Source organism: Rutilus rutilus (genome assembly GCF_951802725.1).
Source record: "Rutilus rutilus genome assembly, chromosome: 3".
Lineage (NCBI taxonomy): Eukaryota > Metazoa > Chordata > Actinopteri > Cypriniformes > Leuciscidae > Rutilus > Rutilus rutilus.
In genome coordinates this window covers 3570398-3588188 of record NC_140211.1, presented here as the reverse complement: position 1 = coordinate 3588188, position 17791 = coordinate 3570398, and the positions used below count along the sequence as shown (strand labels likewise).

The following is a 17791-nucleotide window of genomic DNA, read 5'->3' as shown; positions in this document are numbered from 1 at the left end:
ACGCTTATCGTTTCACTTCAGAAGAAGAGGAACAAGAGGAGGAGGAAACCAAGCAAGAGAAACAAAGTGCTGTAAATCCGTTTTGAAATAAGTTGTTTTTCAAATAAAGTTTTCCGAGTGATATCAGATTGTGTGTGTACATGTGTTTTTATTGTACTTACCCTGTAACTACATGGAACAAGAGGGTAAGAAGCACCACTTTAATTTACAGCCCGCAATGTCATACTTACCCTGTAACTACATGAAACAAGAGGGTAAGAAGCACCACTTTAATTTACAGCCCGCAATGTCATACTTACCCTGTAACTACATGAAACAAGAGGGTAAGAAACACCACTTTAATTTACAGCCCGCAATGTCAAACTTACCCTGTAACTACATGAAACAAGAGGGTAAGAAACACCACTTTAATTTACAGCCCGCAATGTCATACTTACCCTGTAACTACACGGAACAAGAGTATATTTTCCCAGCATTTAAAAAAAAAAAAAGTTGCAATAGTTTTACTTGCCTTGAAACTTAATCAGTGCACCTTTGCAATAATAACAAATTAGCCTACTTTATAAATGCACTGATATGTACCCCGTGATTTAAAAAAAGCCTTTATGTATTTTTGTACACTATTATTACAAAAAGGTGCAGTGTATGTACTCGCTAAATTGCTCCCAAAAGTAAGATTCTAAAATACTTTGTATAAATAATTTGCCTAAATAATTTGTTATTTTCCTGGTTGTTACCCCTTTATTCCCAAAATTTTACATATTATTCCCCTATACTTACACGTACGCACTTTATAGGTACACTGTAATTACCGAAAGTTACACTGTAATTTCGTTTTAATAACGCAGTATTTTCCTGGTTGTTACACCTTTATTCCCAAGACTTTACATATTGTTCCCCTATACTTACACGTAAGTACTTTATAGGTACACTGTAATTACCGAAAGTTACACTGTACTTTCATTTTAATTACGCAGTACTTTCCGGGCTGTAATCTAAAGCGTTACCGCTTATACTGTCAAGGGCATTCAGTGCCCGTTGGGAGTCAGAGCGCAGGATATATGTACGGCGGCAGGTTGGGCCTCACCGTCTACATTTATCAGGTTTTATAACCTAGAGGTTCCCGCCTTACAGGCTAAGCTTTTATCGGTATAGTCGATTCAGCTGTCTAAACTAGAACACTGAAATCGTAGGCGCAACGCACTACCGGCTATCTTTGGGCAGAACTGTGTAAGACCCACATTTCCCACATTAGTTCAGGCTCCCTACCCTGTCTATGTGATGTCATATTCGCGTCTGCGGACGCGGCCTTATAAGGGCAGAAGGAATCCCTTATTCCCTGACTCTGTGTGAGTCTATCTGGTGATTATGCACTGTACACCTGGATTAGCTTCCAGTGATCGGTGTTTTTTATCCCAGCACGCACGGCGTCTTACATGGGGTTCCCGTAGCGTTTTTACAAAAACGCAGTATGAGAGAACTCTCGTAAGAGAACGTACTCGGTTACTAACGTAACCTCGGTTCTCTCTAGAAGAGGGAACGAGTACTGCGTTCTCTGCCGTGCGTACGGTTCACTCTGGTTCGCTTCGGCGATCAAAATCAAGTGAATCAGCCTTTTCGAGCTCCTTTTATAGGGATTAGCCACGCCCGTTTCGACGGGAGATGGCGAGGAGGGCGCGAAGCGCCCTCATTGGCCTGACGTCACTTCAGGCCTCGCTCGATAGGCTTATGCAGTTGCCGCAGAGCAGCCAATGAGCAAGCGAGCCGTCTCGCCATAGCTGTGTACTGCTGCAACGCGCTTTACATATATATAAAATTAAGGATAATTTTTTGCTTCAGTATTTCGTGAAAAGAGACTTTTCCCGTAGCATTTTACAAAAACGCAGTACGAGAGAACTCTTCTAGAGAGAACCGAGGTTACGTTAGTAACCGAGTACGTTTTCGACATAAAACTTGGTGAATTGATTTCATTGTGTAGTATTAGTATTTTTTTTAACAAGATTATGTGATAACCGTGATCATTTTGGTCACTATAATCATAAATGAAATGTTCATGCCATTTCATCTCTAGCTCGAAGGGGATCTCGCCCAGGGTGTACTTCACTAGAACCGCCACTGCCCTGCCTGTTCATTTTCAACGATACAGCCTCATAACCTTCCTCTGTTTGCAAGAGTGGAAATGACAACAGATGTTCGATTATTTTGTCATGATCAGATCAGTTACACTGCTGATAACTGGCCCGTTTGTATCTAAATCGTGTTTTTTTTTGTGTGTTTTTTTTAACAAACTCATATGAATATAGCTTGCTAATAAAGATACACTTTTAATAATGTAAATATCCACATATCAGTAAACTTATTACATAAATGCATTTAACGTTTAGTTATGCAACACTCTTTACAGAAAGAAATAACACAGTTATGTACAGTATCATCATCGAGTTTGTCCGAAAGATTGAAGATGTTCAGGAAAACCTTCTGAATTCTGTTTGGTGCTGATCAGAAATGACACACTGGACAATATTCTGTGAGTTTGTTACATTTACATTTAGATGGACTTAAAAAATGTCTGGCATGTAGCTTTATTAAACCTTTTAATACAGTGGTTTGTTACATTTATTTTAATTCCAAAGAAGTGGTTACATTTATATCATTGATATTCTATACATACTCTGTAAAAGTTAGAAGCACTTTAGTAGATGCAATTATCTTTAGTTGAATACTGCAAGATTACCACTGCTGTACATCGCTTAGAAATGTTTTATTATTATTTTTTTATTATTATTTAATTAGAGAAAAAAATCAATGTAACAGTCTAAATATTAAATATTTAAGGAATCAATCCCTTCAGCTGTGAAAGAGATCTGTCATAATTTACCCTAAATAAACAAGTGTGACGCCTCTATTCAGATGGGTTGTCATTGGCTGTGACTTTATCGCAGAACTCGCTGTGATTGGACTATCTTTTAATCAATATAAAAAGGCGCTTCATGTTACAAAGTATGTAAATTAGTAATACATTAAGTTAACTATAAAGTGTCACTATGTTGTGAGAAATTACTCCTTGACTGAGATCCCAACCCTAACCCTAAGCATTTCTGCACATTCAAATGAACTACTGCATAATAGAGCAACAGAGATACTGTATATTATTATTAAATCACTAAGTTACTTTAAGGGTCAAATCAAATAGAAATAGCACATTAAAGTTACATCTTACAACTAAATGATTCAACCACTTTTTGTCCCTTTTCAGATCTGGTATAAAGACCGTTGCTCATGTGGCTGAAATGTTCGCCCAATAGAGAAAAGTAATGAAAATAAGAAAATAAGTAGAGGGAACAATGCTTACAACACAGGGTTTATTTAATAAATTGTATTTTTTTTATTATTATTATTAAATGTCATTTTAAACACATTATAACAGAATCAGTATCTGGAGATTATTTTTAATTGATTACACAAAGTATTAAGCTATATGAATATTTGTGTATTGGTATTATATAAGGTTATTTGAAAACAACAAATATTGAATATATATATTTCCCCATAACACCCAAACACCAGCCAAAAAATACAATGAGGCCTGAATGTAAAGCAACTGATACATGATTGACACAATTAGAAGTAATCAAATAACTTGTGCATTACATGTGCAATCTGTCTTGACATTACAGAGGAGATTCCTTGGTATCCACTTTGATATCAGTGTAAGTGACGCCCTTTGTATGTGCCCTTGGTTTCATACGAATACACACTGCCGTTCTTGCAGGTCATCTTCACTGTGCCAGTGTAAGGCAGGTCAAAAGTGGCTCTGCCAATAGTGACTGAAACATCCAGCTTCTTCCCTGGTGGCACATCTACATATGTAGACAGAGTTTCGGTTCTCTCATCTGTGTGCTCCTGACCGTAAGTGCCTTGAATTCCAATGGTGACACTGGATCCTGCAGTAACTTCAGCAACCATTGGAACCCCAGCCTTCACTTCCATTTTAAATGTTGCAGATAAACTTGCACTCACAGACCATGAAGATTTGTTAGTTATTTTCTTTGAGCTTTCAACTTTTTGTTTGTCCGTGGTGGATGAGTCGTTCCTGAAATGGGCGGATTTGATTTCTTCTACTGTCACCTGTGGTATCAGTTGGTTGATAGTGGGATAGTTGACGTCAGTGAGAACTGTTGATTCAACTGCTTTGAGAAACATGAATCCCATGCAGTCAATGTCAGAACCAGCTCTTCCTACAACTCCCAAACAATATCCAGAGCCGACATCCATGGGATATTCTGTTTTTAAACCCCAGCTTGTCATCTTTGCAAATAATTCTCCCCCCAGAGTGGTCTTGAATTTGATGGCTCCAAGACGTGTTCCTGCTCCGTTCCCCCACAGGGACAGTGAGGTGAAACACTCACCAGGTGAGAACGTGTACTCTTGATACGGACCAGAACCTACTCCAAAAGTTTCAACTCTCCCGTCTGAAAGCCAGACCCGGACAGCCTTCACCTGCCATTCTCCCACCCAGACTCCGATCTTCTCTAAACTGGCACCGTTTTTCTGACCAGTAAATGAGAATGCATGACCTCCTTTTCCACCAATTAGATGTAGATTCATTGTGTCGGACATCTTGGAATTAAATCGATCTGAAAGAAATATCAGATCAGAATTAACATCAGCTTTACACTTTAATGCAGTGTTTCCCAACCCAGTTTCTATAGACACAACAACAGCACACGCTGGACTTCTTTCTTAATTGACCCTTTCATTTCAGGTCTTGGAGTATCTACTAATAAGCGGACTTGAATCAGGTGTGTCTGAATAGGCAAACATGCTAAATGTGCAGTTCTGACATTCCTCTGGGAACAGGTTTGGGGAACATTAGCCGCTTCTCCACTGTCAGGCCAAACGGATCTAAGAGTGGTAAGGAATGGTTAATGTTATATTTCCACTAGAGTTTGGTTCGGCACAGCACGATGAATAACCATTCTCGGCTCGGAATTCTCAGCACCGTTGGCTAACCATGCATGTTGTGACATCGCCACACAGGATTGGTCACTTGTCTGTTGTCTGGCTCTTTGTAGCTGGTCAAGTGCGCTATTTGAGCATAGTAAACAAGTTACTAACAGAAATATCTAATCATCCTTCGTAACGCAGTGACTTAATTTGTATCTCATACGTCTGTAACTCTTGTGTTATAAAGGCAGTGACTGACACATTAGAACACATTGTAAAGAGTGCTGGGATCAATCCCACATGGAAAATTAAACCATATCCATACCGGCTGGGCCGGATTGGCACGGAAAGGAGCAATTAAAGCAGAAAGCAGCAAGTTTGGCTGATGGTGGAAAAGTGGCTATTGTTGTGTAGTCCTGTGGTACAGCGTATCTATAACACGAGCTCATGCTTTCATTTGGCGTGCTCTTCAGGCAGAAATCAACTTTTACAACTTTTACATGCATCTGATACACAATATCCAGGTCAGTTTCATTTTTTTTATTTTTTTTTTATCAGTAGTATGTGGAATTATTAGGCTATTAGTATTCTTATTTCTCTGCTTTTAAACTTTGGTTTAAGAAAGAAACTTAGAGCATATTATGAAAGTAAATTTAATTTAATAATTTTACACTCCCAACCTTGTGTCTCCAAAGCTTTGTTAATTTATTTCTCCTCTGGTAGAAGATATTAACATGTTTTCTCTAAAGCCCGAGACACACCAAGACAAAAGATGTTGTTGCCTCTTGTCGGCTGTGTCTTCCCTTACGGAACAAAACTATATGGAATTATACTGCAAAATATAATGCAGTATATTACATAATACATTTCCATATATGGGAAATTAGTGATTATATTTTTCAATATAATGTAATATATGCATTGACCATGCTGGCTATATATTAATACATATAACATATTTATAAGTGAAGACAAAAATAGCATAACATGTGATATTCACAAAAGGTTTCATCCTTTACATATATTGCATACATGTTCCCATATAAATGTAAATGTATGTTCACACACACATATATGGGTAATTCTTCAACTACTCTTTGAGCTAGAGGATTTCAGAAAATAAAAACATTTCTACAAACAGTTTTTTAGTATCAGTTGGTTTCTCAATCTGTCTAGAAACCTTCCCTTAAGTTGGCTGTGATGATTTGCATTGAATAATATATATATTTTGCCATTTTTATCAGACAGTCCAAGAAAACGGTCATTTCCATCACATAGCAAGACATGTGTTTTGAAGAGAAAATAATTAAATATCTTCTGTTATAAATATATTTGATTAAATAGCACACAAATCTCTGATCAAATTTGTAATTTATTTATTTTTCATAAATGTAACTGTAAAGATTTTACAATGTTTACACTAAAAAACACCTAAAACTAGATCACTGGAACATTTCATTTACTTATCATAGCTCAAAATCATGTATTTCTCAAAGTGTATACACATATCTTACCCCTAACTGCACAATTATCAACACCACTGAATATAGTTGTTTTGATTGTATGTTTTTTATATATTTTACTTTAAAATATGTGTTGTGGTGGAAATGACATGGCGTGGCGGAAGAGACAGTGTGTGGCGGAAATGACATAGATAGGCAACTTCCAGTAAAAAACAATTTTTCTACTGCTCTATGGTGAACCAGAGCAAATCAATAAGCAACAACATTAGTGAACAAAAACATATAATCAATATTTTTAAATGAAAAACAATTCAAAAAATGAAAAAACAAACAAACATGAATATGTGTTAAAAATCAGCAAATCATTTCTTCACTGCTTTCTACATGCTGAACTAGAACAAACTAGTACAAACTAGAGCAAACCCTTTATGTCATCATTGCCTTAATATAACCTTAATATAACCTGTAGAATATAATGTTGAATAACAGATAAAATAGGCAATATTTAAGTGGATCTGATTTTATTCTTTCTCTATATGATCTTGACCTCTATGCTGTGGTATTGCTTGCCATCTTAAAGAAAGAGCCAAGACATCATGTCAAACTTACTTATCTATTGTTCTCTTATTTACCAACAATATTGTAACAATAACAAATAATAAAATATTTCCTTACTACCTTAACTTAACCTTTTCATGCATGAATTATGATAACCTCAGTCAGGATTGTTTATTTTTTTGACACATTTTTCAAAGAGATTTTCAGATGTCCACTTGAGTGGACAGCATGCGTTTATAGTTTAAACTGAAGAGATACTGTATTAAACATACCGTAATACAATAATCAAACAGATAAAGTACGTGTATTTAACAAACTAATCAATAAAATTATATCAAATCATGTGAAAACTATAAAATATATACAAAAAAATATAAATGCAAAATATTGCAAAGGCAGTTGAACTTGATACAAGTTGCACTTCGCGTATCTTTGATATCAGAACATGAGGACGTGATTCCATCAGAATTTTCTACAGTCTGTCAAAGTACAACTGTGGAAAACATTCAGATGCTCCCTCCAGTGCACCAGAGTATGGAGATTTACCCTTATTAGCTGATAATTCTGATTATGTTCAAGATGGACATGCACATTTCTATCATAGCCCTCCTCTGAGAAAACCTAGCGATACGTTTTTTTCAATCTCATCTGAAATGAGCAGTGTTGGGGGTAACGCATTACAAATAACATGCATAATGCATTCAGATTACTTTTTTATGTTACAAGTAAAGTAATGTGTTACAAGTAACATGCATTACCTAATCAGATTACTTTTTGATGTTACAAGTAAAGAAACGCATTACAAGTAGCATGCATTACGAAATCAGATTACTTTTTGATCTAACAAGTAAAGTAATGCATTACAATTCACATACATTATGTAATCACATAACTTTTTTGATGTCAATGAAAATTACATTCTAATAATACAAATACATTTATTTACAGTCAAAAAAGTCACTGCAGATTAAGTATTTTCAAAAACAATATTCACAGTATAAGTATGAACTGTAGCTGAAATATAGCCATTGATGCATGAGGTCCACTATAGTGGACAGATGATTAATCAGATTTTTCTCCCAATCTAAAATCAAAACTTGGAAAATGTAACTATGATAGGACTCATTAGATATTGCTTGATGCTGCAATATATATATATTTTTTTTACCTACAAGAGTCTCCTAGGATAGAAGGAATGGGTGGATATTCCAGAGCAACTTGGCATGTCTGACAGACTCTTGGCCATCTTGGTTTGGAGGGGGAAAAAATCAAAACACAACGGCTTGCCACTTGGTTGCAATGTATAGGATGATGCATCACGGTCCACTGAAGAGGATGGTGTGCAACTAAGCCAAAAAAACCCGTGCAAATTTAAGAAAATGCTTTTTTAATAGCTGTCCACTGTAGTGACCACTATGCATGAAAGGGTTAATTAATTATATATTTTTTTACATTAAAGTTTTAGTATTATAGCCCAAATAATTTGCTGTTTAGCACGAACAATGTCATTTCCACCACAACCTGTCTTTACCACCACAATGAACACCGTGGTGGAAATGACTGTGGTGGAAATGACATTTCCCCCCTTTCTCTCTAAAATATCATGCTATGTTAGCCTGCTAATATTAGTTTTAGAGTTAGCATTAAATATACACAAATTACACATTATTAAATTAAATGTATCCAGTTATTTGTACGTCCATGTGAAATATGAGCCGTTTGGAAATGACGACTAATAAACATACTCTCAGTTTTAGTCATATTTACCTTGATTTTTCTTCTATTCATTACCCCCTAAAGAGGTCACCCTTTCACCCAGCCAAGTGGTCCACTGTGGGGTTTCTGTTGCTATGGTTACCAGGTATACAAACCTAAAACAATGATCCCAGGATTCTATTTTGTACAGTGTGGTGGAAATGACAGTGAACCCAAGGGACAAGGGTTCTACTTATGAAAAATATAGGAAAATGTGAATAAATATTGCAATATATAATATGTATAATTGAATTAGACATTATTTTATCATTTGTACTTGAAATATACATTATTTAAATATTTAATTTAAAATTAAGCGAGGTTGAAGGTACAAAGTCTGGCTTAGGGACAGAGGGAAAACAGTAAAAACCATGCATAAAAGGCCTCATATTATATAAAAAAAATAATGACTGAGCCATGATACATTTTTTATAAGTTCCCCTTGGGGTGAAGTAAGTGTGGCAAAAACAAAAAATAAGAAATGTTTTTTAGATTTTATTATTTCGTCCAGGGACAAGAAAAGTACCATAGTTAAAGAATCACCCATATACACATACATTCACTGAATGAGTTCCCAGCTTGCTTTGCTTCAGACTGGAGAAAATGTTAAAATTAAGTGTTATTTCATATGTTTTGCTCAATATTAATATAGGGGAGATCTCTTAGCGTTTAATGTTCTATTATTTTGGAATTTAAAAACTTTTCTGGTATGTGTGAGTTTTTGTGGTTACCATTGTGTTGATCATGACGATTGGCTTAATGCTAGGGATGAGATATATAAAGCTTGTGATGCTTTTATAAAAATTATGTTTTTTATGTTAAAAAGGGAAACTTTTTTTCTTTGTTTACCCCAATACTTATGTTTGTTTTTGTGGTTATTGTTGTATTTGTTAAAGAATATAAAACAACTTATTCATTAAACGTTGGTGTATGATCCCTCTTTTATGTTGCGGCTTGAAACGAGCTGAAATTGCTTCCAAATTTCAGAAATCTTTGGGAGATATCAAAGAACATGCATTTAACCATAGCAAAAGTAAATTTCTTTCTCATGTTAATTTTTCATCTCTATTTTTGGTATTGATTTTAAATTAGACAAATCTGATATTATTTTAATCTCCAATATGTTATTTAACAGTTGATATGTTTCTTTAAAGTGCCCCTATTCTGCTATTTTAAAGTTTCCTAATGTTGTTTTGGAGTCTCCTACAACAGGTTTACTATATATATATATATATATATATATATATATATTTTTTTTTTTTTTTTTTTTTATTAGATCAGATACCATTATAAGCTGTCAAATGGTCATGTTACAATGAACTCCACCTATGGGGCATGTTGTCACATTTCACTTCCATTCTATCGGGGTAGGGGAGAGCGGGGTAAGTTGTCACACGGGTAAATTGTCACACTGTCCATAACTCCAACACTAGAGGCTCTATCTCAAAAATCAAATAGCCACTTTATGTGACTTCTTCTTCTATAGTCAACTTCCTGTTCACATGTGGTCAAGATCACTGTAATCTGAGGTTAGCACAATTTTCTTATTTTTCTGCTTAAAAAGTAAAAAAAATTCACTTTACATTTTATGCAATACAACTTTGTTAGGTATGAATGTTTAAAATTATTATTTTGCACAAAATAGAGGAGACAGTAACGTGTCTTTTGGTACTTTAGCTAAAGTGATATGTTGAGCTAAACTTGAGATTTAGCCAACATTAGCTCACATGTCAATATGGGGCAAGTTGTCTCAATGACTTTGGGGCAAGTCGTCACATGTGACAACTTGCCCCTGTACACATAAACACAGCCCCAGCACCAACCCTGTCCTGCCTAGCACGCCTATAACACGCCTAGCACGCCTATAACACATTTACATTTAGTCATTTAGCAGACGCTTTTGTCCTAAGCGACTTACAAATTAGGACTAATTTAAGCGAGTCATTGTGAAGAGGCAAAAAAAAAACACAAGAAGTGCTCAAAATACGAAGTTCAGGCATTGTTCAGAGTAGCATATGGGTAAAATGTGTAAAATGCAACAATTGGGCCCATGACGCTTGCACCTCAGGCCAGGCAATTTATGTGTGTCAGAATTGTGACTCTGGAGATGAGTCCGATTAGTCAGATACAGGGCATCTGTTTTGTTCAGAGGTTAAGTTAAGCAGGTTATCTGCAGCATTCCATTCAGTTATCAGGATCTATGTGCAAGCCATAGAACGATTGAGTTTAAAGTTCAAAGTAAAGTGGTTTTGCCACTTAATTGAAATGTGCATTATTTGGATTGAAATAATGTTTTTTCCAGGTTCTCCAGGCACGGATGTTTATATTTCCAGGTCTGTTTTGAGTTTAAAAGTTAAAATCAATATTCACAATTAAGTAGGTGTGTTCTTATTTTTTAGATAATCTAGTGTGACAACTTACCCGCCGATGGGGCAAATTGTCACAAGTGCACACTCGCTATTCAACAGTCTACAACTCCGTAATGAGATAAGATATGATGATGTTATGAATACAACATATGTGCCCAAGACTTCCTTCTTTCATTTGGTATGAGATTTATACCATTTTGCTGTATGGTGCTCAGTAAATGTTAGACAGTGTGAAAAGTGTGACAACATACCCCACTCTCCCCTATATCAAGAAAAATGTATCCACTGTATTAATAAAACAAAACCACATAATTGTACTAGACATGTGTGAAAGTAATGTGGGGAAAAATAAATACTCTGAACCCTATAGATTTACACAAACTGAGACAGTCAAAAAGCGTTTATGTAGCATCATGTCCAGCCCTCCAGCACCCTGATAATAGGCTTGTTGGACTTGAACCGGCGCTGCACAGACCGATCTGTGAATTACACCAAAGTACCGCGAGAGTGAAGAGAGAGCAGACGCTCCTAATGCTTTTGAGTTGCTCTCGCGGTACTTTGATGTCATAAACCGATCGGTCTGTGCAGCGCCGGTTCAAGTCCAACAAGCCTAAAATGTTCCCGCAGCTCCTCAACATGAGTCGTGGCCAAGAGGAAAACAGCAGACGCTCCCTGTAACCCTGCGGATGCCACTGTTGGACAGTGTTACTTTAGAAAAACTAGTGATTTATATACTTTTGAATGTCACATTTGGTAATATTTGCTTTGATTTATTTTTATAATATGGATTTTTTCTCATCCAGTTGTTTGAGGTGGCACCGCCTCTCTTGCCTCATCAGGGGAAATGCCCAGATCCAGATTGATAATTATTTTCGTAAATATAACCCCAAATCCTTTACCTAAACCTACCCATAACATTTTAAACCTAACTTAAACATATTTTGACTTTTCATTTAAAATAATCTGTTGGAATGCGGTTGCTAGACAACCAATTAAAGTCAATGGGTAAATTTTGCATAAAGAGCATGGCAAATGAAAACATGAACTCGTGCGATAGATACGCAGTGTGGGAAAATTGGGCTCGATAATCTCATGCAAAGTATGAGAAACTGTTAGCTAGCTACATCTTAAGTCAAGTGCCCTTGAGTGAAAGACAGTATACTTACATGGATGACTGCAGTCTGAAATTCTTCTCAAGAGCAGCTCGTCTGGTCAAAGCTGGAGAAGTGTGATGTGTTTGGTCAGTCTGCTGCTTAAATACAGCTCTGAAGGGGACAGGCAGTCCTTAAAACACACCCAGAGTGATTGATCAATGATTCCCAGTGTAATCAGCTCCACCTCACAAAGTAGAGTGTCATATTAAAACCATGCGGACGCAGCTTGTAATATAAACATTCTGATGAAAGGTTATGTCTGAATGCAAATATGAATGCAAACCTATGTAAACGTAAAATAAAGTAGAATAGTTTTTCTAACTATCAACAGAGGTCAGCCTCGCCAAACTATGAATCACTAACTCTAACTCTAACTCTAACTTTAGTCCAGGGGGCATTTTACAGAAACTTTCTATCTTTAGTCTTAAAGTCCCTGTAAAGTCAAAATTAAGTATGTGTTCTGAGTTTGTCATACCACCGAAAAATGTGTTATTACCCAGATAGCACCGACTATTTGATGTGCATTTTACATCTGGAAGACGTATTTTTAAGAGTGTTTGCTCATCTGCAATACGTCTATAGGATGTTTCCTGTCAGATGTCAAATAGACGTTTAGAAGATGTCTTTAAGATGTAATGATGTAATGTAATTTAGAATGTATGTTAAACTGACATCTTCTAAACGTCTATTTGACATCTGACAGGAAACGTCCTATAGACGTATTGCAGATGAGCAAACACTCTTAAAAATACGTCTTCCAGATGTAAAATGCACATCAAATAGTCGGTGCTATCTGGGTAGCCACCCAGCCCAATTTCAATGATTAAAAAAGCCGCCAAGTAAATAAAATAAGCTATCAAAATCTCGAAAAAATGCAATAGGGTCTGGCTGCAGACCTGCACTTGCACTCTCAGACTTGCACTCTCAGACACCAGCGCTTCATCTGCAAGTGACGTCACTTGCAATCGACACGAATTAACCGGAAATATGTTTCCAGCAGATCATTAAAGTACTTACGTCATACTTACGGGGGGGGGGGGGGGGGGGGGGGGCAATAGTCTGGCATTGGAGACTGGTATTGCATAGTCTCCAATGCCATCTCTCATGTTCATCCATCCTCGGGATGCTGCTGTTCTTCTTTGCGCGATTTTTTTTATATACTAATAGAAAGATTAAAAATACGGGAAATATTTAAACGGGATGATAGCGGGATAGCAAGAATCCCGGGAAAAAGGGGAGGGTTGACAGGTATGACTTACGATTTTTTTTATATACTAATAGAAAGATTAAAAATACGGGAAATATTTAAACGGGATGATAGCGGGATAGCAAGAATCCCGGGAAAAATGGGAGGGTTGACAGGTATGACTTACGTGCTATAGCGCCTCCTAAATCTTCCTCAAAAGTTATATTTTGTAGCTTGCGTTATCAAAATATTGTTATATTTTTAATTTGACATTCAAGTAGGCAAATATCGTATTATTATACTAGCAAAGCGAATGACCATCAAGGATACAAAGGAACAATTAGGTTTATACAATTTAAAAACAAAAAATGAAATTTTTTTTTTTCATTGTAAATGTTAATACCATTAAAATATGTAATTCATTTATTTTTATTGTAAATGTCAATTTGCAATTAAACAACGTACAAATACACAATATACAATTAGTACAATAGAAAGAAACTTCCATATATAAAAAACAAAAACACACTGGCACATTATGCGCTTTCCTCTATTGCAGTTCGACAATTTACCTTTAATTTCATAACATCAACTACATGTTCAAGAAACATTTCCATGTCATTAATTTCGGTAAAGATAAAGCAAAAGGGTTCCAGAGCATCTATTCTGTCCTCTGGAAACTCAGCCTTCTCTAATCTCTCAATTGCTTCCGCAACGTCTTGTTCCTCCATACACAGTACTTTGGGCACCTGAACAGAACCAAGCAGCACACTTGACTGATCCAAACACCACTTGCTGGCTATCTTCAAATCTGGCATCAATCGACTCTGTGAAAAAACACAGAGAACAAAGGAGATACAACTGTGATAAACCAAACACATTGACAACAAAAACCAAAGCAAAACAACAACTATTTTCAATTATTATGACTTTGTTGCTAGTCATGTAACAGAACAGTGTACCTCTTGTGATGATTCTAGTGGTGTATCCTCCAACACAGGATGCAGTACATCTGCCTAAAAATATATAAAATACAAATAAATTAATATTTAATTTAAGTCGGTGTTAACTTTATAACTTTTTATTTAAAGATAATTAGCTTTTTTTAGAACCAACTACACAGTACATACCTGTGATGATAATTCTTGAACCTGATGTTGTGGCTCTGCCTGTTAGTCAAACACCACAGCATAAGCAAATCAAACATTCACAAAGTAATATGACATTTTAAGTGTTATATTCCCTAGTATAAGCTTTCACCTGAGAGGTCTCCTCAAACTTCCTTTTCTTTAGTCTAAAAACTGGCTGTTGATCACCCCTTAGGAAGGTTTTAGACTCCTCAGTAAAGTGTGCAAAAACCTTTCCATGGCTGTAAAGCATGACAATATTACTAATTTTTCCGTTATTTATTTGTTTATATCCAAAAAAAGAAAGAAAGAAATACTGTACCTATCCAGACCATAGTTCTCCATCAACATCACACACCACCATTTCCGCAGTTCTGGCATGTCCAGCTGCACAAAACATTATGGGGTAATTATTACCACTTGTATTTTAAAATCACACTGACTCGACATTATTGTAAACAAGTACTCACAATTGTGTAGTCAAATGAGGAATCCATCACCAGGTAAAATGCAGACTATACAGGGGGGAAAAAACATGATGAGGCAAAAGAGAATTAAAAACAGCCAGATGACTAACAAACAAAAATCAATCTTACCATTAACATGAAGACACCGCAGTCATTACCATATGGTTGCCCTGGAAACCCCTTTAATATAGAAAAATACATTAGTGACAAAAATTTCAATAAGTAACAGAGAGACTTGATCAAATTTACCTCTAAATCAAGGCCTGTCTTTTCAGCCCATTTTCCAGGCATTAACCGGTTCGCAATATCCCTGTCGATTACAGATTGTGTTCATTTTAACATTAGCAGTTTTTTCTTAATAACTTTTCACATTTAAATCTGTAGAACAGTTTCTCAAACTGGGATCAGTGAAAGAGCCAGGGGTTCCATACATTTTTAAATATGGCCTGCAACTATATAGATATTATTAGCATGATATTGATTACAAAACAAGCTTGAATCAGATAGGGATCCCCTAGTACTCTCAGTAACCTCTGAGAAACCCGTTCAACAACACAATGAGAACAAACCATCATGCATAATATAGGAAAACAACATCTGAAAAATACATACAATACTATGAACTTCATGAAATAAGTCACAGAACTGTGACTATTAGTGAACAACTGAACATGCAAGCATTGTTAAATAACACAGGTTTCTCAGACCATAAGCTGTCACAATGAAACAAAGGTGTTTAAATCTGAAATCATCACTAATGCAAAAAAGGTCTGAGAAACCTGAAGCACATTAGAACTAGTACAAACCTTCATACAGTCGAAAAAACAGCTCCAACTGAACAATCCCTGAAATAAGATGATCTTGCAGTGTAGACGGGTCAAATGAACGTGACCTTCTCTGAACAAAAGCGCAACCGCGCATTTTAAGTACATTTTTTTCAAAGACCTCAACAGAGCTTTGTATCTCTGGTTACCAAATCCGAGTGGTGTCTCAGAACATTTAGAGTCTAAAAAGAGAATTAATCTCTGGGCTGGCTTCAAAACCTAAAGAAAAGAACAGTATAGTTTTTTTCTTAACATTAACAACAGCACAAATTACTTTTTCTTAACATTATTAACAGCACAAATTACTTTTTCTTAACATTAACAACAGCACAAATTACTTTTTCTTAACATTATTAACAGCACAAATTACTTTTTCTTAACATTATTAACAGCACAAATTACTTTTTTTGGTATTTTCATATTCTACAAAATATGTTTTTTCTTTTTTATGTTTACCTTTACATCTATTTGGTACTTTCTGCAGTTAAACATGCACTGAAATCAAAGCACTACTGGCATGCAAAGACGATATATATATATATATATATATATATATATATATTTTTTTTTTTTTTTTATATTCACTAAATGCAGTGTGAATACGTACACACAGCTGGTAGTGTCCTGGTGTCCAAATCGGAATCACAAGGGCATCTTTCAAGTAAGCATCATCCTGACATGAATAAGAAAGTTTTAGTGAACACATCATAACAGCATGCATAATAGGGATTAGAACAACATGTACTTACAGGTAGACTCACAAATGGATCACAGTTGTTTGGTGGCAGCCATGTTGGTACAACATAAAGACTGGCTACATAAATGTTCTTGCCCTGCAGGGTATTGTGTGTAAAAGATACCATTCAAAATATGTACTGTCAACTCAACTATTGTAATATTGTATAAAATGAATATTGTACAACTTGAAGGTATTTCTAAGTAACTAAATATATAATTGAAATACCTTTGAGCGTGCAATGCTTTCAAGCAACTGAAAACAACTATTTCCAATCTGAAAAAAAGTATATAAAAATACAAAATTATAAATCCATGTTACAACAAATATATAAAGCAATATAAAACAGCTGTAATCTTACAGTTGACTCCATGTCTCTGTTAAAGCCCAGTGTCCAAAAGTCAGCACGGTTTAGGACAGCATTCGTTGCACAACGATCAGTTCCTCTCCTGGTCTCTCAATGTCCAGTATGTAGTTTAGCTATTAACAACAACAAAAAAGGTTTCAACATTAAAAATCCCACAGTTAAACAGAGCTGTATTAATGATTTATTGAAACTAACAAGTTCTTTTTGAGCTGGATGATTTCCCAAAGTCCATGATGCTCAACAGGCTGAAATATTTTCACACTTGGTGAATGCTTCACATTGAGGTCAACAGTCTTCTGCATGTTAAAAAAAAAAACAGTATTAGCAAAAAGGCAAAAAACATTGAAAGTCACAAGGAGAAAAAAAAATTCTCACTAATGTCCTGTTTTATGTGATGTGGATGTTGCCTGACGGTTTCTCTTTCACTAGCTTGTGGGGCTGAGAAAAGCAGGGTAAAACAAGGTTACTATTGTACCATTTTTTAAAGATCACATTTTATGAAGATTTCTACCTTCTGCTTCATCAGCTCATCCACAAGACGGTCTTCTGAGACATTCATCATTTGAGCTTCAGCTGATGTGACCTTTGCTGTAACAACTTTGGCGTATTCTGTATTCAATACAGTGTTATCCTTCCTAGTCTTGCTTCCAATCCATGGAGCCCACTTTTCATAGCTAGGTTGCACAGCAAATGGATTTTTGGCCCGGCCTGATGCACATGCACACATTTATTACTCGTCTACATAATATGAAAACTGAAGCATTTCAGAGGAAAAATTATTTGATCAAAATTCAATAAATCATCGACAGGAATTGAATCATTCCACAGGCTCAACTCG

The 17791-nt window shown here is 35.7% G+C and overlaps 1 protein-coding gene and 1 pseudogene across 2 annotated transcripts; both read right to left on the bottom strand.

The window, feature by feature from the left end:
- Nucleotides 1-3671: 3671 nt before the first annotated feature.
- On the bottom strand, nucleotides 3672-4620 carry LOC311288451 (aerolysin-like protein; annotated as a pseudogene). The gene has a single exon. The product of its transcript is annotated as an aerolysin-like protein (transcript).
- A 7684-nt stretch (nucleotides 4621-12304) lies between these two features.
- LOC311288450 (uncharacterized protein) lies at nucleotides 12305-15477 on the bottom strand (the record flags this gene model as incomplete). The annotated part of the gene is made up of 9 exons (XM_084405870.1): nucleotides 15276-15477; nucleotides 15156-15206; nucleotides 15030-15074; nucleotides 14882-14946; nucleotides 14693-14801; nucleotides 14563-14601; nucleotides 14395-14448; nucleotides 14005-14259; nucleotides 12305-12376 (listed from the first exon to the last, which is right to left on the bottom strand). Exons 1-9 carry the CDS (start codon nucleotides 15315-15317, stop codon nucleotides 12305-12307), a joined length of 732 nt encoding a protein of 243 aa, XP_084261996.1. The 5' UTR covers nucleotides 15318-15477.
- Between the last annotated feature and the right edge of the window lie 2314 nt (nucleotides 15478-17791).